The 23,224-nt window shown below is 41.0% G+C and overlaps 1 protein-coding gene across 1 annotated transcript in view; it reads left to right on the top strand.

Moving 5' to 3' along the window:
* The first annotated feature begins 7,162 nt into the window (after positions 1-7,162).
* Positions 7,163-23,224, top strand: part of ggt1b (gamma-glutamyltransferase 1b) — a 23,517-nt gene continuing 7,455 nt past the window's right edge. The window contains exons 1-10 of the mRNA XM_050053015.1: positions 7,163-7,386; positions 12,455-12,666; positions 12,900-13,030; positions 13,151-13,240; positions 13,453-13,645; positions 13,729-13,889; positions 16,087-16,236; positions 19,094-19,230; positions 21,175-21,362; positions 21,456-21,583. Of these exons, the coding sequence (XP_049908972.1) occupies positions 12,500-12,666; positions 12,900-13,030; positions 13,151-13,240; positions 13,453-13,645; positions 13,729-13,889; positions 16,087-16,236; positions 19,094-19,230; positions 21,175-21,362; positions 21,456-21,583 (1,345 nt within the window). The 5' untranslated portion in view covers positions 7,163-7,386; positions 12,455-12,499. The remainder of the gene's footprint in view (positions 7,387-12,454; positions 12,667-12,899; positions 13,031-13,150; positions 13,241-13,452; positions 13,646-13,728; positions 13,890-16,086; positions 16,237-19,093; positions 19,231-21,174; positions 21,363-21,455; positions 21,584-23,224) is intronic.

Below are 23,224 nucleotides of genomic sequence, written 5' to 3'. Positions count from 1 at the left end.
ACCTAATGTTATGTTACACTTTCCAAACGTAAGTGCTATATCGTAGGCAACTGGACTTGAGTTTCTTGAAGATGTTTCGCCTCTCATCCAAGAGGCTTCTTCGGTTCTAACGGACTGGTGCAGAGTCTCAGGCTTTAAACTCTGTGTAGGTGTGAATCCTTACAGAGTTGTTGAGGTTACATGTGAGCTCTGAGTTTCAGAATCGTTAAGGTCCAGACCAGGTCCAGGTCCAGGTTTGAAAGAGACGTGAAAGAAGCCATCTACGTCAAACTGGAACGACCGTGGCCTACGACACCACTTATCACCCACCTACAATGCAGTCTTGACACACATCACACAAGATGGTCGGGTGGATCAACAACTCACATGTGACCTTAACCACTCTGAAACTCAGAGCTCACATGCGACCTCAACGACATCATTAAGCGTTCACACCCACACAGGATTTAAAGCCTGCGATTCTGCACCAGTCATTTAGAACTGAAGAAGCTTCTTGGATGAGAGGCGAAACGTCTTCAAGAAATTCAAGCAAGTCCAGTTGCCTACGATATAGCACTTGTGATTACCATGACCTGGATGACTGAGAATCTTCATAATTTTTACTGTCAAAAATAATCCCAACATATTAGTCAATTATTTATTTATCTATTTATCTTTTATAAGTTTTTGCAAAAAGGGAGAAAGAAGGATTTTTTTCCTCTCAGTGGTTGGAGTGGTGTGTCTCAACCATCATGAAACCAGAAGGTATGAAAGATAAATTTAGGTTTCTAATTCTCTAAAAGTCGTCAAAAACTGCTGCTGGGTCAGTGATTTCCACATCAGACACTGACGCAAAAAAGCACCTTTCAAAGGCATGATATCTCAGCGTAAGTTTATAATGCCGCCGAATGGTATCAGTTTGAAACCATGCCGGTGACAATGTAATATAAGGAGCTGAAAAGTCCCTAAGGCCGGTGGGAAGGGAGATGGATGGGTCCATGGGTCCAACAAACTCTGGACTTTCACCTGGGAGTCTGTTTTTTCTAAATCTAATCATGTGCTGTTGTTGCCCAAACCAAAACACAGACTTTTGTTGCCCAAGGAAATAAAGTCCGTTTTACAGACGTTTTAAGTTTATTTTGAAAATGACTGTTTGCATCTAATGAGCAGAAACTGTGCACAAAACAAAAAACGAACAAACAAAAAGCACTTTAAGTTCAAGGCAACTTAACAGCTGCTGAAAATCTTGCTTTTCTTGACCTCCCCTTGCTGAATGTGCAGACTGCAGGACAAAGTGGCCAGAATCTGATTAATTTTGCTCAGATGCGACTGTTTTTGTTAACAGCTGACTTCGGTGGCCTCCATGTTTACCTCCGTACAACAGCATGCTGCATGTCTTTGTTATTGCACTTGTTGGTCAGTTAATGACCATGACCAGCGGAATCCAATATTGGCCACATTTTAAAAATAATATGAATAGCAAACAAAAAAAACAGGTAGCAATAAATCCAAATTGAGCCCTAACAGCCAAAAAAATGGGGCAGGATTGCGACGTGTCAGGTAGGCGGGGCAGAGCAGGTTTTTTTTAACCTGCTAGACAGACTCCATCTTTGTAGCATGTGGTTGTTGCCAGTTTGCTGTGTGTGAATTGAGTTTTGCTAAGTGATAATGTAGTTTGGAAGAATAGAGACTATATAACTGATACTGAATTAATTAACTGAATTGTTTTAAGAACGGGATGCCTTAATTTGATTGATTCAAGTTTACTGGCTGCTTTGCATTGCCTCTGGTACAATAAGGTATTAATTTTTATCCCTTTTAAATTGTACTCGTTTTTTACACAGGCCTGCGTAGTTTTTACCTGTTGCAGGATTGCAGAGTCACGCACAAAGAAAAAAAATAGACCAGTTGCGTAAAAATAGAGAAGAGCCGCATGATGCCTGCACAGGTAACCATGGTCAGTGTAGCAGTATCAGTTGATTATTACTGACGCGCTTTGCTGCAGGCATGCTTTTGCAGACATGTCGCACTACATCTCTGTCCCATGTCTTTCAGCCATAATGCTTGCAGTGTGAATGTAGCTTATGTGTGCTCCACAATGCGTCAGTTCTATGTGACATCACTGTTGGGTGTGGTTAGCAGTGCAACAGACTGGAAAGTCTGACGAGGGGTGAGGGTATACACTGTTTTTCATTCTGGTAATAAGTTCCTCTTTGAGGCTACAACTATGTTGTCTTTGACGTACTGCTAACAGACATTACACCGTGACGTGGACAACCTAACATTCATAAGCTTGATTTGTACATTTATTCATGAAATGAACAGAAATCAGAGAAGGACAGCTCTGTGAGAATTTGCCTCCAAAGAAAGGAACCTTGACATCAGGGGGGCTAAGGTGAGATAAGTTACACAGTGTGATGACATACTTGTATCACTTCCTACTGCAACCTCTAAGCTGCATTCTCTGTCATTGATTCAGGTGCATCTTATTAGCCGACTAAAAGCACTGGGGGAATCGTTCTGTCTCTGATCCGTGACAGTGAGAGATGAGTTAGGGCTCGAGCTTTAAAAACCTTCAGTACTGTAAGCCCTGTATAATATAACAGTGGGTATATGATCTCACATTACCAAACAACCCCTAGTGGTATTGAGCATGTAAAAGTTGTATCACCTTCCAGCCTTAATGCAAATCCATGGAAAATGTAGTGAACATATGCTGGAGAGGAGGGTAATACAGTCATCTAGCAGCACCTGGTGCATCCCCATCATGCTGGAGCTAGATAATGACGCTCACTGGCTCTGTCTGGATGTCAGGATGACACTGCCCAGCCCCACTGTCAGGTCAATGGCAATATTATTTATAGAGCACATTTCATTACAAGTGAACTCAAAGTGCTTTACATTGAAAGAAAACAGATTAAAGACAATATGAGGACATAAGCAGCATTAACATGTAAGAATACGATATGAGCATTAGTCATCAACACCAACATGACAATATACACACAAAAACATCAACACAATCAAGACACACGCGCAAACTGACCTATCACTAACAAAAACTGACCACTCAAACTGAAGACAAAGAGAAACAGTATAGTCTGTGAATAGTCTGTCAATATAAATACTTAAGCAATTAACCAAAACACCAACAATCTAATATAGTCCAGAGAAATACACATAATCTCTACAGTATACGTCCAGTCCCCTCCTCTCCTCCAGGATGTGGCAGGCACTCGGTACATTCTGATTGGCCACTTCCTGTATTTACAGGCACATATTTATAGGACCCATCTTTTACCCCAGCCTGCCAAGATTTTCCTCCAGCAGCAGCACCCTCGGCACTAGAAACTCAAAGACATAGAAATTAGAGCAACTAAAGGCAAATTAAAGTGTGACTGTACAGAAGTTAACTAAATGTGACAAATAGAAACTAATGCGCTGCCAACAACACTAAATAAACTATGAGTATGATGAATGAAACAAAAGCCATGCGTCATTATTTATCTGTTTGCTGATGTTTGTACAATATGCATGAGGTCGAAACATCAGCAAACTCAATGGGGAGAAAATTAGTGTGAACAGCAAAGAAATATAAGGCGTGTGCAGGAAGGTTACAGACATTTATATCAGCTGTGTGACAGCAGGTCAGGCCATCGCATTTCCCAACCTTAACCAAGGAGATATTTTAGTTATTTTATCATGAACAAGGAATTTTCCTTACAGGGAGTTTTTGTGCCTGAATATAATCAAACCACAACTGTAGCATTGATCGGAAAACTGTTTTACGTTTTTCTGTTTTTCTAATAGTAGTTTGTGATCATTTTGAAAGGCACTTCAAGGCATATTCCACTCCGTTTTTCTCACATGCCTCGCATGCAGTGAACAAACAATCCAAAAACTGAGAAACTTCTCAATGAATTGAAGTAAAAACAGTGAAAATATATCAAAACATCCATTTACAAATTCTTACACAAGTCGTGCAGTATAATACAAGTCTTGTTTATCCAGTCATATGAATTTGGGAACTTCACAAAAGGTGTAACTTATGCTCTCTTCAAAGCCAGACTCCTGGTTCAATCCCAGGTGGGAGCCCCTCTGTGCAGAGTTTGCATGTGCTCCCTGTGTCAGCGTGGGTTTTCTCCAGGTACTCCGGCTTCCTCCCACAGTCCAAAGACATGCAGGTTAACTGGTGACTCTAAATTGTCTGTAGGTGTGAATGTGAGTGTAAATGGTTGTCTGTCTCTATGTGTCAGCCCTGTGATAGTCCTCAACAGATTCATAAAATCATAGAATTGTAAAACTATAAAAAGAGTTGCAGCAGTGCAAAGCGTAAAAAGAAAGAGTTTCAGACTGGAGGACCTCAGGAGGTCAGAGCAAATTAAAGGCTAAAGTGAACGGATACATTTTTAGCTTTCTTTTAAAAATATTTAGCGAGCTAGCTTCCTGATATCTATTGATAGTGTGTTCCAAATCTTTGAGGCGTAATTGACAAAGGCTGCATGCCCGATCTTCTTCCTGCTGTTGGTGGGAACCTCCAACAAACCAGCAGTAGATAATGTCAGGCAAATAGTTAACAAGGGAGTTAGCAATGTAGCTTGGTCCTAGCCCATTTAGGGCTTTGTATAAAAGGAGGAGAAGCTTAAAATCAATTCTAAATGTAACAGGAAGTCAGTGCAGAGTAGCTCAGACTGGCCTGATGTGCTCTCTCCTCTGGTATCTGGTTAATATCTGAGCTGCAGGGTTTTGAATGAGCTGAAGTCACCCAGTGGTGTTTTTTGAGAGGCCAGTAAAAATGCTTGAAATAAAGGCATGAATCAATTTCTTGGCATCTTTTTCATTAAGAAATGGTCATACCTTAGCTTTGTTTCTGAGGTGACAAAATTATGTTTTCGTCACCTTGTTAATGTGGGACTTGAAGCTCACACCAAGGATCACACAAAGTGAATGTCACATAGGTTGAATAATTGATATACAAATGGTCTTTTCTTCCTGTTGATGGGGGTGTATTGTAGAATGAGACACACAAAAGGACAATTGAGAGGTTTAAAGCAACTTTCTGTGAGCGGCCACTGTACACTGCATACCTGACCTTTTGTTTCCAGACAGATGGAGTGACATCTGGGATGTTTTGGTGCAGGAGGCGTCAGAGCCGACAGCCAGAAGGACGCTCCTGGAGCAGAACATGGCAGAGAAGGAATGTTTCATGATATTTAGTATTATCCCCTGTTCTGCTTCGCGCTGCATGAGGGACACCAGTGTCACTCTGTGGTTTACGAGTTTACAACCCTTTAAAATTCAAGGTGAGTCGTGTGAGAATAACTGACTGACTTGGTCCCTTGCTCTTCATGGTGGAGTGGTGAGGTGGTCCTCCAACATACAGTGTCAAGCCAAAAGCAGGACTCATACATCTCCACTGAGGTGTGTCAGCGGTTCAGCTTACATGCCTCCAGCGGCATACGAATTGATTTACAGCCTGTTGATTGTCGTGGCACCACCACAGCACAGATGTGTCATTTATTATCAGGCTCTGACATGCATTCTTTATATAACCAAAGTAATTGTATTTACAAGGGAAGAAAAAGGAGACAGAAGTGATGTAGAAGAAGAAAGACAAACATGACAGCGCATATCATAAAGCCGCTTTGTCAGTGGTTGCAGACGACTTTTTTTTTTTTGCATGAAAAACAAAAGGATGAAAAAACAGTGGATGTTTTTTTGTTTTGCATTCACTGAATAAAAGAAGAAATCAGAACAATACAGCTGGTGCAGCTGCTGGTTTAGCAGATACAGTCCACTACACAAATGTTAGGCTTGAGGTGTAAATGGCTAAAATATTTTCTGCATCTACAGGAAAGACATTGTCAATTATAACCTTTATACTAAGTATTAAACCCAGCTTTTGTCATGGTGTGTGGCCAGATATAAAGTCACGTTGGCCCTCTCACAGTCACGTCTCAGTCTTGTGAAATAGAAGATGGGAGTCCAAAAAATAGCCACTGACTTATCATTTAAGTAAAACAGTTTTCCACCAGAGTTAACCATGTTTTGTCAGCTTTTACCAGCCCAGATGAGTGTCATATTTTCTTACATTCCATGCCCTTCTTTAAGTTTCTGTTTGAAACTGAGCTATGTAACTAACTTTGGATATTTAGTAGAGCTGATGGGCTACAGCTGTGATAACACAAACATTAAGTGTTGGTGTTATCACAGCTGGAACTAAATGTCCAATGCAGGGACCAAATGAATGAAAAAAAAGACTCCTTGGATGGTGCTATTACCTTTTCTTTTGGAAACTGGAGGATAAAACTGCACAACGATACAAATTTAATGCCTGATTTTGCTTTAGTGGAATATGTTGTGGCGGAAAAAAAGTAACTTATATAACTGGTTAATTGGGAATCAATTCAAGGCTGACTGTCAGGGCTTTTTCTCAAACTGCATACATGCCCCTCCTCGAGTGCCTTCAAGGCATCTGGAGCTTAAACAAATTAGATTTTTAGCACTTAGTTTTTCCCCATTTTCTTCATGAATTGTTTTATTGCTGGAGCTTTACATGAGACGGTGCAGTCTAGGAGTTAAGCTCAAACTTAAAGGTGAATTCAAAGGGGATTTTAATCTGTATAGGTTTCAGTTAGCTGCTCCTGGTGTCCCCATGTCAAAGTTGAGAGTCCTCTGCCCTGTCCCTGCTGGTCTCCCCCTATTAGCCTTGCTGCTTATTTAACTGACCCTTCTCATCCAGCTCTGCACCCCATCACACTGTCCCCCTGCTGTTTGCTCTCCTTTCCTCCTCTCATGGCGGATGTGATCTTCTCCCTCGCAGCCCCGAAAGCCTACATTTTCCTGGTGAGGAGGCACTTTATTTGAAACTTAAATATCAAAGGCTTTGTGAGCTGTCATGCAAAAACCAATATTTTTTTTCTGGAGCTGCTTTGCATCAGAGCTTTGGAACAGGTCCCTACTTTATCATTCTGTGAAAGTGTTGTTTCCTAGAGTAATATGTAATCTATTTAAAATGAGCCACCAGCAAACTATTTTTCGTTAATCTTTCTGACAGAAAAGTACCCGAGCAGATAGAGATCTATTCATCGAGTGACGTGCTGCTTCCTCTCAGTTTCAAGGTCATGCAATTGCTCAGTGGTATTTAAGAAAGGTATGTGAAGATTGAGTACAGATGACTAATTATTTCAGTGATAACTTGAATATCGTCTCAAGTTGTTTCTTCTGTGTCCGTCCCCTTAGAGACACAAGATAGGTGCTTTATGGTGGGGTGGGTTAAAGTTTAATGACCTGGTGATAGTTACATATTAAGAATCGCAGTAAACCTATTAGCTATCAGCTGCTGCAGATCTGGGCAGACACACACAGTGAGCAGGCTGTCGCCGAGGGCCCCCGAGAGAAACCAAGGTAAGATAGAAACTTGTTTTACATGTCTGGGAAGGTTTATCTCAAACATCCAGGTGGTACAATGTTGCATCCAAAGCCAAGACTAGGATTCAAATTTCTGGTCTCTCTAACCTCACAAACATCCTTTTATCCTTTAATTGGTAAAGTTACTTTGTACTTAAAGATGTGAAGGCAGGCGACAATTTATATAAATGGTGTGTGTGCTGTAATGTTCAACAGTAGTGCTTATGCTGTGTGACTAAATCAATTCACGTGCCTGTTACATAATCTGGTTTCATTCCTCTGACAGACCAAAGAATCTGCATGACAGTAGGCTTTAGGGGTTCGGAGCAAATGGGGGGAATTTTTTAAGCTAAAATACTCTTGGCTTTTTCTCTATTTGTCTTATTGGCTGCTAAAAGCAGAGCCAGGAGGATTCACTGCCTCACAGTCAGATCATCTCAGACATACAAACCTCCTCAGTGCATGATTCAGACAACTTTGGTTTAGCACAATTATTCAGAGGTTTATATGCCAGCAGAACCAAATCCTTCTGTTGTCTGAGCTGACTGCATTATTTTAGATGTATGTTTCAACATAGCAGGGTTTAAAGTTAATGTTTTTTCCTCGGGCAAGAAAGAAGTTTACTTGACTGAAGTTAATTTTCACTTGCCCCTATACAAATTGTTTTATTTATTAGTGGTAATCAAATAACAAAAAAGCCAAAAGTTTTTCAGAAACTTGATGTACATTTAAAAAATGAACCCTGTTTTACCCGCCTTGCTCTTAAACTATCCGCACACTGCCAGCGGTACCCAACTAAACTCCTGTTTCCAGAGTAATTGAAATGCTTATGTGCAAGGGCATATGTTTTATATTCAGTATTTGGGGAGAAAATATGAATTGGCAGGTATGGGAGTCCTCTGCAAGAAAATCAAAGACTTAATTTTCTGCATCCTGGTGAATTTTTATGCACCGATTCTGCGTTCTCTGCGTCAATTTATGGTGTACATGTTCCTTAAGAGGGACGTCCCATTTGTTCATTCATAAAACAGGTGCAATACAAGTACAGTCCACCAGACATAATGAAGATGTGAAATGGGACACCTTGATAAGCTATCTGAAGCTTGTGATCAAGGGTCCAGACACAGAGCAGATAGTGAATATGAATTTACAATATATGTTTACCAACACGTTAAAAAAGTGCATGTATCATACAGTAACATTGACAACATTTGGTTTAATAGGTCAGATACAACAGAGACATGCGGCAAGTGGAAATAACAGTACAATTTAAATGGTTTCAGAGTAGAGAGACTCCAGCTGGTTCAGGTATTTAAGCTTTGTCATATTTTGGTAGTAACTGCTGCCATTGTCATGATCCTGGGTTGTTTGGACTTTGTTTTGGAGTTTTCTCTTTGTGTTCCTTGTTTCATGTGGTTCATTCGTGTTTAATCAGCTTCCTGTTTTATTTTGTAGATTCTCTCCTTATGTGTCGTGTCTGGTTTTACTTCCTGTCTTTGTGTGTTTTCCCGCCTGTTTTCTGTCACACCTGTCTCGTTGGTCCTTCCCTGTTCCCAGAGTCTTCCCTTCACACCTGTTCTCTATTAGTCTTGTCTGCTCCACCCTTGTTGTTAGCCAATCTCCATTTCCTTCCTTTGGCCCATGTCTTCCTGCTTCAGCTGTGTCTCGTTCCTGTGATTAGTTTTCTGTGTATATATACCTGTGTGTTTATCTTTGTCAGTTTGTCTGTGTTAAATCTGTGTTTCTCCTGGGTGCATTCTGTGGTCGATCCTGTGCTCATGAAGCTAATTTTTTTGTAAAAACCTCAGACTGTCTTTTGGGTCCTCCTCTGAACTTACACGTGACAGCCACAAGCTTATTTTCCCCCACTCCTTGGGTACTTCAGACATCAGCGCAGAAAGAAAACCTAACAAAAAATCTATATGCTTAATGGTGAAGTGTGTAAGATTTAGGAGGATTTAGCGATATCTAGCGGTGATGTGCAGATTGCAACCAGTGGAAACTTCTTCTGGCTAGAACCTCATCAGTGTTCATTGTTTCAGGAGGTTTTTACCATGAGCTGAATTATCCACAAAGGTCTCTTACTCTCCAAAACAAACTGATCAGGTGATTAAAACTTGTAAAAACACTGAATAAAGCAGTTTCATGTTACAAATAAATGTATCTGTAACAGTGTTTGGCATTTCGGAGACAGGCGGCTCACCCAACGCATGCTCCCTCTAATTTCCCTATTAACTTCATGTGTGCTCACCTTTTCCTGATCCAGACGTTCAGGAGGTTTTTATCAAGAGCTGAATTATCCAAAGAGGTCTCTTCAACTACCACTAAATAAATTGGTTTTACATTACAAATCAGTGTAACTCGGACACTGCAGATGGGCCTCTATCTACAATGGCTGATGCAAAAATGTGCATGACCCTATCTGAAGCCAGTGTCTGGTTTGTCTGTTCTGGACTACTGAAAGAACATGGAGATCTCCATAAACAAAGACACCATCCCTATGTAGATATAAATGGCTCATTCTAAGAAAACAAAAATGTGATTATACACCAAAGAAAACACTTTTGTTATATTCCATTTCTGCCAATATATCTCTCAAAATCTTACACACTGGACCATCAATTCTTTTTATCACATGCCTGATAAGGCAAGTGAGTTGCTAGATTTACTAGCTCAATGTGGCCTTGGGTGTACTACCAAACAGGCCTACAAAGCCCAGGCTCAGGGGCCCAAGGGGTCAGACGGCCTCTAAGCCAGAACCTCTTCATGAAGTTGCTGTCATTAACTTTGCCTTTCTTGACAAAGGGCTTAGTCATTCATGTCAGTAAAAGAGTCCCTCCTAAAAAAGTACTAAAAAAGAACAACTGAAGGAAGAGCTTAAACATTCACTTTGAAGATTCTTCACAAGAAAGAAACCATCATGACACATTTTAAGTGAGTGTTCCTATCCCCTCAGTTTATATGTAGGACTTTAGACCTTTTATGTGTTCAGCTCATGTTTGTGCTGTCTATTTTATCACAGCTCAGTGACTTCTACATTTGCTCAAGGGCAACTCCACGGATTTTACACATCATCTGTTTACATGTCTGAGAGGGAGTACTACTGCATCTGTGAAAAACTTTGTTTAAAGCCTTTTGTTGCTCCACGGGGAGGTGCGCAAAATCTTAAAATTGCCTCAAGTGATGTCACCTGAGTCACAGAATTGGTTGGTGAAGACAACAAGTTTGACAGTGGTGTGGGGTTATCAAGAAATTGGTTTCCCAGAGCTCTGTAGCTTTGCTTGAGGATTATGGCTCAAGGCTACATTTCAATCAGGAGAGACAGGTGAATGTGGTAAAGATAATTGTTTACTACAGATTACAGGTGTACAGATTAACAGATGATATGTGATGATTACGTTTTAACAGAAAGACTTTGGCACTTGGATGCTACAGAGAGAATGTTTAATCTCATCTGCACTGGGCAGCAGCAAAATAAATCACACCATGCAGTCCAGACACTGGTGGTGGCGGCTGATGACTCTGATGACACTGATGAGTGCTGATGAAGCTGATAAATCTGGGGTTGCGCACAACAGCAGCATGAACAATCATATTTAAAGAGTCAGCAGCAAGATGATAGGCAAACAATGAAGGTGTGTCGCCCAAAGACTATAAATAATGGACGTTGCTACTGTGACATCACCCATTGGTTTGAGGACTGCCATTTTGAAGCCTCAAGCTCGGCATTTCAGCCGTTGCCATCTTAGTTTTTTCGGAGCCAGAAGTGACCATATTTAGAAGAGAGGTTGGAGCTGTTGAGGAGTGAGAGGTGGCTGGGTGTCATAGACTGTGGTGGTGACACCTCACAGACAGCCTGTCACTCAGATGGCCCCATCCTTAAATATGCATACTTTTAAGTCTTTATAAAATGTAAATGGATGGTTTATAAAACAATTCACCCCGTACACTTGTCATAAATGTTGAAATTAGCTACAGAGACCAAAACTGTTTTTTGTACCAGGCTGTAAAGTTGTTTATTTCTGCTGTACAGTCGGGCATGTTAACATTGGAGTCTATGGGGATTCACTCTGTTCTGGAGCCAACCCCCAGTGGCCATTTAGGGAACAGCAGTTTGTGGCACTTCAGCCTCAGAGGTTGCCTTTTGGTGTCGGCATGTTATTAGTTAAATGTAATAAGCTGACTGAACAGCTGATATCTCAATTAAAAGCGCCAGACATTGATGGCATTGAATTTTGAGTGGGCAAGTGTTTCAAAGCAGGTGGCAGTAAGGTTCATTTGGTATATCTCCACCATCTTTTCAGTTGCCATTTTCTTTTGCAGTAAAGACAAGCAGTGAGCCGTGACTACGCATAAGCCAATGATTCCCTAACTAACTTCTGACGCACTTGGACTGTTGACCATTGTAGTTGCTTAGTTATACATTTAACATTATTCACCTGTTGGTACATGCTGTAACACAACAAACAGATGCAACTCCATGGTAATAAGCTGATGTTAGGCTTCCGTGCTGCTGGGAATCAGAGTTTAAAAATCACTCTGGTCGAACATCCAGTAATGATGATGAAAATAATAGGGGATAGAGGATTAACTGTCCTCATTGTTGTGACTACAAAGACATCCGGATGTTTTGCTTGTAAAAATGATTCCTGGTTTTAATTTATATATACACATTAACTGAACAAATGCATGAAAATATTTGACATAAGTGGCACCTAGTTGTGAACAAGCTGTTTTTTCCACATAAATACTCTGTAGGTTTTGTGTATTAGTACTGTTATATCAAGTTCCAGCTAAATTGGAGTCATTAATATGTATAATCTTTTCATGTAATAAATATTTCAATACATAGGTTTCAAAGATTAAACCTTAAAATGAGGACTGAGGTATCATATTGCTTGAAATTTCTGGATATTTATTGATTCTGCAGATAATTATGTATCATCTATGTGTGTTTTGGGTTTGCTTGCTTCCTTTTTTTATAAAGCACAGCTATTTTCAGCTGCATTTTCATTTTAAATGTAAACATTTAAATTCAAACAAATAATGTTTTTTCTCTTGACAGGCATTAAATAGAGCATTTATTGTCGCTCAGCTGTAAAAAAAAAAAATGGCAAAGAAGACAATAATTGTGGCGGTGGCGATGCTGCTGTTGGCAGCCGCCGCCACATTCGTGGGTGTCTTCTTTGGCGTCGGAAAAATGAAGCGACCAAGTGAGCAGGTGTTCTTGAAGGCAGCTGTGGCAGCAGATGCTGGGCCGTGTTCAGAGGTCGGCAGGTGAGAGCTTACACACTGAAACATCCTCCAGGACAGACACATTGCTCTGCTGTTGACAGACTCATATGCATGAACATAGAAGCATGAAGATTGCTTGCACATACAGCCATATCGATGCAAATCCCTGTGAACCTGCTTCATTCTTTGCCAATATGGGGTCTTAAGTCTTAAGTGTAAAAACTAATCCTCCACCCCTTCCCTCCTTGTGTGTGTTTTAATTAATTTTACCACAGAGACATACTAAAAAAGGGGGGGTCTGCAGTAGATGCCTCTATAGCTGCTTTACTGTGTGTTGGACTCGTGAACGCTCACAGTATGGGCATCGGAGGAGGAGTTTTCTTCACTATCTACAACGCCACAACTGGTACACCTTCACTCTCAGATATGTTTCTACCACAAAGTCTTCTGTTGTTTATGTTCCCACTGATGAAACAAACTCATACAACTTCCTAATTATCTGGTTCCTACATGCATTTCCACACAGGGGAGGTTGAGACCATTGATGCCAGGGAGACGGCACCACACAACGCAACAGAAAACATGTTTGGGAACAGTACAGATTTATCCCAGAAAGGTAATGTTTAACCAGTGCTATCAGACATGGAAATGAGCTGATGGAAATTAAAGCTAACGTTATCATGAAAGAGACTGACCTTGTGATAGTGACAACAAAAGAGAGTGTGTAAATTCCCTGAGAGCTTGATAGACCAATGCCCTAAAATAATGTCTAATTACTTATGAGGCAATAATCTAAGTCTTTGTTTCCTTTGCTTCCATGGTTGGTAGGAGGGTTGTCTATTGCTGTACCAGGGGAGATTCGTGGTTATGAAATGGCATACAAACGACATGGCAAACTACCTTGGAAGGACTTGTTCCAACCGAGCATTGAGCTTGCAGAAACAGGTTTTCCTTTGGGCAGGGCACTTGCCATCGCTCTGTCCAGGCACAAAACTACCATCATTGCTGACCCAGCGCTATGGTGAGAAGCACTGACCTAAGATGATAAAACCCACTTAAAGCAAGCTTTGTTACCATCTTAAATTATTTTTTCCTCTATTTCAGTGAAGTGTTTTGTGGACAAAAGGATGACGTCCTTAAAGAAAACGACACCATCAAATTTACCAAGCTTGCAAAAACCTACAGGAAAATAGCAGAAAAGGGTCCTGATGCTTTCTACCAAGGAGAACTGGCTCAGAACCTTGTGACTGATATTCAGGCAGCAGGTAATATTTATCAGCTGCAACGGCATGGCTGGTATTGTTTGTGAGTCTGTGTGTGTGTCTGGTCATCGTAAAATGTAGTTGCAATGACACTTATTGTAGCGGGAACTACCACAGAAGCAGTTTTGAGTACTTTGCCTTACTTTGTTTGTCTGTGGGCACTTTTTGTCAACACAATAGTGTCACAGGGGTAGGAAGTAGAGAAGTAGTCATTGCCCCTACAATCTACACCCCTGACCCAAATTTTGCGGATAAATGTATCCTAGTTTCAATCAATCATGGCTGTCTGGTCAAGGGTATATGGAATAAATCCATTGCGGTCTCACTCCCCATTCATCATATACCGATGCTTAGTCAGTGGCCCTCAGGGTCAGATACTGACGTACCGAGGCACCCTTTAGTGGCGATATGAGACACACTAGGTGTTTGCATTTTTTGCTGTAGTATAAAGAGAAAGAAAGTCTGCACAGGGAGGGCTGGAGGTGAGGTGTATTGATTAAGCAAACTTTCACCTGGAAAGCGCTGTTCGTTTCACATATGAAACTGATTGTTTAATGTGTAAAATAGTACGCTAGTCACATGTGTCACGTGTTACATTACCTTAGCTATCAAGTGACATATTTTAAGCCAAACCATGGTGTTTTTTTCTGAACTTAACCCCGTATTTTTGTTGCTTAAACCCATACCTTCATCACACCATGACCTCCAGCATGCACTGGAATGGTTTGCAGCCGAGTGTGAAGCTGTTGGGATGAGAGTCAGCACCTCTAAATCTGAGGCCATGGTTCTCTGCCGGAAAACGGTGGATAGCCCCTTCCGGGTTGGGAGAGAGTTACCACTCCAAGTGAGGGAGTTCAAGTATCTGTTCATGAGTGAAGGTAGAATGGAGCATGAGATGGATTAGAGGTTTGGCGTGGTACCTGAAGTAATGTGGGTGCTGCGCCGGACTGTCGTGATGAAGTGGGAGCTGAGCCTGACTGGTCCATCTTCATCCCAACCCTCACCTATGGTCATGAGCTCTGTGTAGTGACTGAAAGAAGGAAGTCGCGGATACAAGAGTTAGAAATGTGTTTCCTCTAAAGGGTGGTGTAAAGTAGGAGTAGAGCCGCTGCTCCTTCGGGTTGAAAGGGGTCAGGTGAGGTAATTGGGGCATCTGATCAGGATGCCTCCTGGGTGCCTTCCGTTGGAGGTGTTTCGGGCACGTCCCACTGGTAGGAAGCCCTGGGGCAGACCCAGAAGACGCTGGAGGGATTATATATCCCATCTGGCCTTGGAACGCCTCAGGATCCCCCAGCAGGAGCTGGAAGGCGTTGCTGGAGAGAGGGAAGTCTGGAGCACATTGCTCAGCATGCTGCCTCTGCAACCCAGCTTTGGATAAGCAGTTGTATATGGATGGATGGGTGGATGGAACCTAAACCTGAACTCTAGTTCTTGCCTCTGCTCTTAATTTACTTTTGAAAGAGACTGTAAACATTTACCAAGCATAAACTGTACATACGTATATTGACACGCTGTCCCTGTGTAGAACTGACACTGGATGGGGACTAGAGCTTTATAGTTTGACCCATAGGGCCACTGACCAGACGTCGGTACTTGCATGCTGGGAGTGAGAATGTGTTGATAAATCTGGCGCAGTTCACCTTTTTCACCAAACTCCTCATGTCATGTGCTCCACTGCACCATACACACTGATATTGCATTGTGGCTGATGTGGTTACATCACAGGACAGTCTCCAGTTTCATATTTGTTGTACTAAAAGCCCTTCAATGTCTGTATAACCAAATTGTCTGAAGTTACATCATAGTGCTTATTGAAAAGCTCCTTTTCTTTGTTAGATGAAAAAGTCAACTACAAATAGTAGCAATAGCAAGTTTCCACTTTTGTCATTAACAGTGAAAAAGGTACAAAATTTAGTAATCTTTTTAGTTTATTTTACAATCCAAACAGCTATTTCTGCAGATTAGATCATGTTTCTGTAGCCACGAAGCACATTAATCTCTTACACAGGGACTTTATCATCATATCATTATTGCCACTTCTGTTATCATTTTAGTCATTTGCTAAATAGACTTCAGGACATATAATAAAAATACACAAACACCCACCTCTCTCTGCAAAGCTAATTTGTATGTTAAGGAGGATTTGTATTTCCAGTTCTGTCCAAGTGTGCATTCACAGTGTGTGTCAATCCGTGTTTAGGCGGTATCATCACAATGGAGGATCTGAAGGATTATGGGGCTGTCTTGGATGAGAACCCTTTAAGGGTGAACGTGGGGGAGTACACCATGGCTGTTCCCAATGCCCCCGCTAGCGGCCCTGTGCTCTCGCTGATATTAAACATCTTGAATGGTAAGCCTTGATGCTTTGTCCAAAAACATCCCGAGTGGGAGTGCTTCAATGTGAGCTGCATTCACTTTGCCAGTCACTCTCTGAGACTCCGCTGTGAGCAGCATGTTGATCTACTGTACAGCAAATCTACTCTTAAAATAAAAAAAGGTTTGTTGACTTCAAGTTATCTAAGAATATCATGAACTACTTTCTGGCTCTGTGTTTTACAAAGTACTTACAAGCAGTACTTTTAAAATATCATATAGCATATAGCTGCATCCCTTCCCTTAGATACATATGACGTATGACTTCTCCTAAAGAACCAAAGGCAGAAGATGTGTGACATTGCTATAGCACCACACAGCCTCCCGTGTAACAGTCAATGTTGCCGTTTTTTACCACGACCACAATACATCCACAACCCTAACCAAGTAGTTTTTCGGCTGTAGGAATAGCAACAGACCGAAATATCTTAACATTTAATTCATGGATTGCCACAAAATCTGGGACATAGTCTGCATTTATTTTTTCCAGGTGATGTATCATAAAGGACGGGTTCATAATTCATAATTTCCATCTCAAAATAGTCTGGTACCCATATGAACACTGGAAGAGGTTTTGCTTGCTGTAATCATTCCTCCTGTTGATGCTGGCCATTCAAAGATCCCATTCTGTCAGAGATTTTTTACATTTAAAGTGGATTAGAAATCTTGAAATAAATTCAGTCAGAAACACTATAGTCAAAGAAAACTTTATTTCCATATGCAGTATTTGCCAGTATGGCTCTGTTCTGGGGCCCCTGCCTTTCCTCTGGCTTACACAGAAAGCATAAGGCAGAGAGAGCACACCTGTCTGCCCTTCCATGTGCAAATGCAGAAAACCTGAGGCAGAGAGAGCATACCTCTCTGCCCTTCCATGCACCTACATGGAAAAGCCTAAGGCAGGCAGAGCAGCAGCAAAGACCCTCCCAGGCACATAACAAAGCCAGCATCACAGAACATTTTTGCACAGAACATGGGGTTGTAGTTTTTTTTTAATCTCTTACACTGAAGGTGCACTAGAAAAGGAATCTTTTCATGGTAAGTATGAACAGGAGGAATGATCACAACTTGCCACACCTGCTTCAATGTTCTTATGGGAACCTGTCTACTGTTTTATGACACACTAAATATGTGGTTTTGGGTGAAATGTATCAACAATAATTGCCATGAAATTTGGTACAGATGTTCATGCATAGCCCACATGGTTCTGCAAACCAGGGATAATTTACATTTGTACGTTTCATCATATCAGTGTTTCTAAAGTGTCATAGTTGTCATTACATGCATAAGTTGACTTTGCTATTGAGAGGAGGAGGGCATAGCGGATAGCTTGACACCTCAGCAAGATGGCTCAAGCTGCAGACCACTGTTTGTGGCCAACAGCAAGACTAGTTGTTAGCAAGATATTGGCAGCATTGTGCCACCAAATCTAGGTAGTTTAAGCCAAAACATGAGGTTTTTCAAATCAAAAACAAGAGCACAAACATAACCACACATTACAGCGTTGTTGAAATATAAAGAAACTTAAAGTTCCGCTACATAATAATTTACAAATGCAACATATTCATGGTTTGCATTAATGTAAATTCCAACATTTTTCTGGCAGTTGGGTTGTCTGGCAGTTATGTGACTTTAATGCTGTGGTTTTATTAGCTACAAATGTAAGAAAAGAAGGAAGGAGAATTAGACATTTTTCAGATGAGTTAAATAAAACGTATGGTAAGTTATGAAGCTATGACTAGCAGCTGGCTGATATAGCTTAGCATAAAGACTATAAACAAGGAAAAACAGCTAGCTTCTGTCCAAATGTAATCACATCACATTTTAAAAAAACACCTAAAGCTCACTGATTACCATATTAATTAGGTGCTAAGGAAAAATCTAGCACATAACCAATCGTGAGACTGCTAAACGTTGTTGTTTTGGTATGAGCTCTGTTGATACTGCAACACTGACAGATGGTACCTTAGAATGGCATAAAGCAATAAGCTACTGAAACAATATCAACATTTAACTTCCTCCGAATCAGAGAATGAAGTTAAATCCACTGAGGGAACAACTCTGTAACACTGACAGAAGGTCTTTTGTCTGATTGAAGTTATGACGATCTGAACATAATTGCTGTCTGTGTCTTTACACCTGAGAGACTCACAGGAGTCTGATCAGCAAAGTTCATGAACATTTTGGCAATCACATTGTTGCTGCCTTGGTCTGTCGCCATCTAATCACGCCTGTGTACTCTGTCTGATTTAACTTTCTCCTACGTTGGCTGGTCGTTGCAGAAACTGTCCATATTTAAGACACTTCCTCTTCCTCTCTGCTAGTTTTCAGTACAGTGACAGTGTCTGCCTCTGAGGATTAGACGAGAAACTTCCTTCTAAAGTAATTAATCTCTCTGAACCTTTCCTTTCCTCTGACTGGCCACCCACTCACTGCGGCCCCCTGCCTCACACGCTAACACTAATCTCACCAATTTACCTCTAATTGGACACAGTCGGGTGGTGAAGGCTTCGCGCACACATTTCAGTGACTGCCCAAAACTTTCATCCTGCTGATTTACCGTGACTCTTGCCTCTGTCTGACAGCTGAAACCCATCAAACCAGAAACTCTCTGGTTCCCTCAGCCGCCCCTTCTGTTTCCCCCTGTGGCTGTCAGCTCAGGCTAATACCCATGGTCTGGTCACGGCAGCTTTTAGACTAAATAAAAACACAGGAAAAGGTCGGGTCAAGTCCATTTTAGCTGTCTCCTTACCTACCTGAGCAGCCATCTGAATGAAGACGGATGAATTAAGCTGTGGTTTAAACTCAGTTACTGATAATTGTTTCATTGTCTACAGGGTACAACTTCACCTCAGACAGTATGGCAAACACTGAGAAAAAGATCCTAACCTACCATCGCATCGTGGAGGCTTTCCGCTTTGCTTATGCAAAGAGGACTTTACTTGGAGATCCGAAGTTTCTCAACATCACGGATGTAAGGTCATGGTCTCTGCTTCACACAGTTTTAGTTTTTGGGGCACCACACTATTTTAGTGCCACTTATCCTGAGGCAGCAGCAGCTTCTCATGTACACAGGGAAAAAATGCCTTGTACTTGTTAGCACTCATTATAACAATTTTAAAAGAGAGTAGCAGTGTGCTACCACAGGGGGGCGCCAAAATCAGACATTCTCAAATTTTACACACAGTAGTGTTAAAAAATGTTTTTAACGAACACATTCTCACTCCCAACTCACCAATACCAACACCTGCTCAGTGGCACTACACCTCAAACTACAACACTAGCCCACTAGCTCACCTGCCCCATGTACAAAGGCTGTATCCTTGCTGCAGCGGCAGGGGGCTCAAATTCAAGCCAAGGCAAAAAAGGCCCCAAAATATCCTAAAAAACCTATAATGCCCCAGGTACACCTCCAACACCAATTTTGGATGCTAAGAGACACCATGTCAATTTACACTAGTTACAAGCAATCTGTCTTTTCAAAATAAACTCCCATTTTCACAGGAAATGTACAGTTTCCACTCGTTAAATACATACAGTCTCTTTTTAACACAAACTTAAAAGGTATTAAAAAAAACATTGCTTTTAGGTGTACTTCCTTGAGGTAAGGCAACAATAGCGCGTAGTTTGGTTTAGAAAAAACATCATGGTTTAGCTTAAAATAAGTTGGTTTGTTACTGATGTGATGTAACTTAACGTGACATACTTCACATTCATCATATGACATATGTCACTAGCATAATATGCAACACCTAGGCAACAGTACTAGCACACAACTTTGTAATTGAAATAACTCAATTGACTCAATTGAAGTGTCACACAGGAAATTAATCAGCGTTCTCTGAGCTGAAAATTCTGGAGTTAGTTAAAACATTTCCTGTTGAGCCCACTCTCATTCCGAAGACGTCGAAATCTGGCCCGTGGGCAGTGACTTGCAGCGTCAGAAATAAATGAAAAAAGCTGTCCTTTAACATCAGCATGATATGTGGTCAGTTGCCGTAAAGGTTTATCAGTGCCCAGCGGCGTCAGGGGGATATGCTGTGGGACAAGGACAAAAGTTAAGAGGGCAAAAGTCCGAGTGGGGCGGGAGGGAGTGTTGGTAAATAGGTCCAACAAACATCGACTTTCACCCGAGAGAGTGGTGTTCACGTCCCATAAGATTCTAAAGCCAAATCCTGTTTTTCTTGCCTAAACCTAACCATGTGTGTTTGTTGCTGAAGGAAAAACCATGTCAATTTGTGGTGTTGTACTGACGTAGTGCGTTTATTTCCAGTGAAAATGGCAGTGTATCTTGAAAGAGGACAATGCATGTAACAGGCAGTACTTGATACTGTGTGCCTAAAAACAACCAAAACATAAAAACAGTTTATTCATGCTTTTGTTGTAACAAGCGAAAATTGTAATGCCACAGGAAATACATACGATTTAAATGCAGTATCATCACTTTCCAACTTGGCAGATTTGTTACCATGTTTCCTCTTTATGATGTTAAAAGAATAATAACAAACATATTCTAGATGGCATTATGTTTCTCCTAAAATATCCTTACTGTTAAAAATTTGTAGTATATAATTTGTAGGAGACAAATGGTTTGTGTTGGTTGGTGCATTGTGATGAGAATAATGTTTTTTTGATTGACTTTGAAGAGTAAATATCTAAATAATCACATATTCAGCATAATTCGACAAGCCTCTCAACTTTGGGAAAACCATTAAGTCTCTACTATGCTATCTCATAGACATGAGTGACTTGAGACATAATTAAAAGACTTTGCCTGTCTTAGATTAGTAAGAACAGTTGTAAAATTCCCCAGAACATGAAGAAATACTTTATTTAAAAAAAAAAAAATCAAAAACACCAAACAATACTTCCCATAATATTTACTGATTGATTTCACAACCCACTTTCTCTTCCAAAGCTCATCCAAAACATGACTTCAAGTTACTATGCCGATGACCTCCGGGAAAAGATCACAGATGACACCACTCATCACATGAACTACTACGAGCCAGAGTTTTACATGCCTGAAAACCACGGGACCTCACACCTCTCTGTGGTGGCAGAAGATGGAAGTGCTGTGGCCGCCACCAGCACCATCAACCAGTTGTATGACCCTACAAATCACCTTTACCAATGTCGGTTAATGAGTCTTGCGCCTGTAACTCCTCTGATATCTCAACTGTGATTGTCTTCCTGCAGTTTGGGCTCCAAAGTGATGTCAGGATCAACAGGGATACTTCTCAACAATGAGATGGATGACTTCAGCTCGCCGCTCATCACTAACGGCTTCGGAGTCCCTCCTTCACCCAACAACTTCATCAGGCCCGGTTAGATTAAAACACACACACACACACACACACACTAGCTCACACAAACACTAACGCACAAGGGTCCTCAAGTGAAATAGTATTATAGATTGACTGTAAAACATAAGGCTGATTGAAGGTCACGCAGAGGTCAACCCATCCTTCTTGACACTGCATGTTATGTTTTTGGCTTCTGGATAATGTTTTTTTTTGTAGATTAAATGTGGATTTTTTTAGTGATCAAGAGTAAAAAAGCTAATTTAATGTCAATAACAGGTCTCTCCAAAGTGATTAATTACAGATATAAAGTACACAGTAATTGTGTAGATAGATCTCTGTGTATCTACACAAAATCCATGATAGGGTCTGTGTCTACATAGCATTTTCTTTTTCTTTTTTTTCAACAGAAAAGCGTTGGCATGGTGCTGCTTCATCTCAGTGCTTTGTAGAAAGTATTTTTTTAATGACCTGCTCCCATGAGTATGTTTCTATGACATCTTGACACTGACATTAGCGAAGTAGCTAACTTAATGCTACACGAACAGATGGTCGACTACACAGTCAACAACAAGCTTACAAAGTCAACAGTGTTAAAACAACAACACTCACCAGCAACATTCAGCTTCTTGTAGCCGTTCTGCACCTGAAAACAAGCTTTTCTGTCTTTGCTGTGATGGTAGAAAGGAGTATAGCTAAAGAAGCAGCAGTAACGTCATCCGCACTTTTCTGAAAAGTTCAGAGACTTTCACCTGAAAGCGAGAAAATGGTTCAAAACAAACGCTGGGCATGGTGCTTTTCTTCTAGGTGGCTGCATGCACTCTCTCCTCAATGGGAACAATTGAAAAGTGATGGAAAACAAAAGCTATGTGGACACACCCTTAAATCTAGTTTGATTCAATGTTATCTCTTCCCTACTTGTTATGTTTTGTTGCTTGGGCAGAAGCCACGGTTGTTATTGAAATGACACTGGAGACACCTTTTGTGCTGTATCTTGACACAAGTGGTTTGGAAGAAAGGGCCAGTGGTTAGGTTTAGACACAAAACTACTGGATTTTGGTTAAGAAAAGATTGCACATGGCTTTGAGTGGCACAAACACTGCAGCTGATGTTGCTGTTTGTTGGTGGTGAACATGAGTCTCTTAGACCAGACTCTGCTAGTTCAATCAGGAGAGACAGAAGACTGAAGTAAAGATAATATTTGGTAACACTACATAATACGGCCCCCGACTTAGAGCGTACCTACCGCTCACTTAGAGCGTACCTACCGCTCACTTTGCACCTAATTTAATAGAAGTACTGAGTAACTCTCGCTCACTCCCCCCCATTTCCCCCGTGTTTTACAGTATAACTAGGCTGCGTCTGAGAGCGTAACTCCCGTATAATTACGTCCTACTTTACACCAACTTCGAGTAACTCTTGCTCACTTTCCCCCGCTACTTTCCCTGAGTTTTACAGTATAACTAGGCTGCGTCTTAGAGCATAACTCCCGTACAATTATGTCCTACTTTGCCCGGACTTACAGTGTAACTCCTCCTGGTCTTTTTTCCCCCACCAATCATTTTAAGTACCAGGTATATTAAATTAAATAGTCTGCTGTACAATATGAGCACAGCCTTTTGCTCTTTGCAATTGTTACAATCTTGTTTTTTCTAAGTGTCAGCA

The sequence above is a fragment of the Epinephelus moara genome, chromosome 9, assembly GCF_006386435.1.
Source record: "Epinephelus moara isolate mb chromosome 9, YSFRI_EMoa_1.0, whole genome shotgun sequence".
Lineage (NCBI taxonomy): Eukaryota > Metazoa > Chordata > Actinopteri > Perciformes > Serranidae > Epinephelus > Epinephelus moara.
Note: the sequence above shows the minus strand (reverse complement) of the source record. Positions and strands in the feature narration are given on the sequence as shown.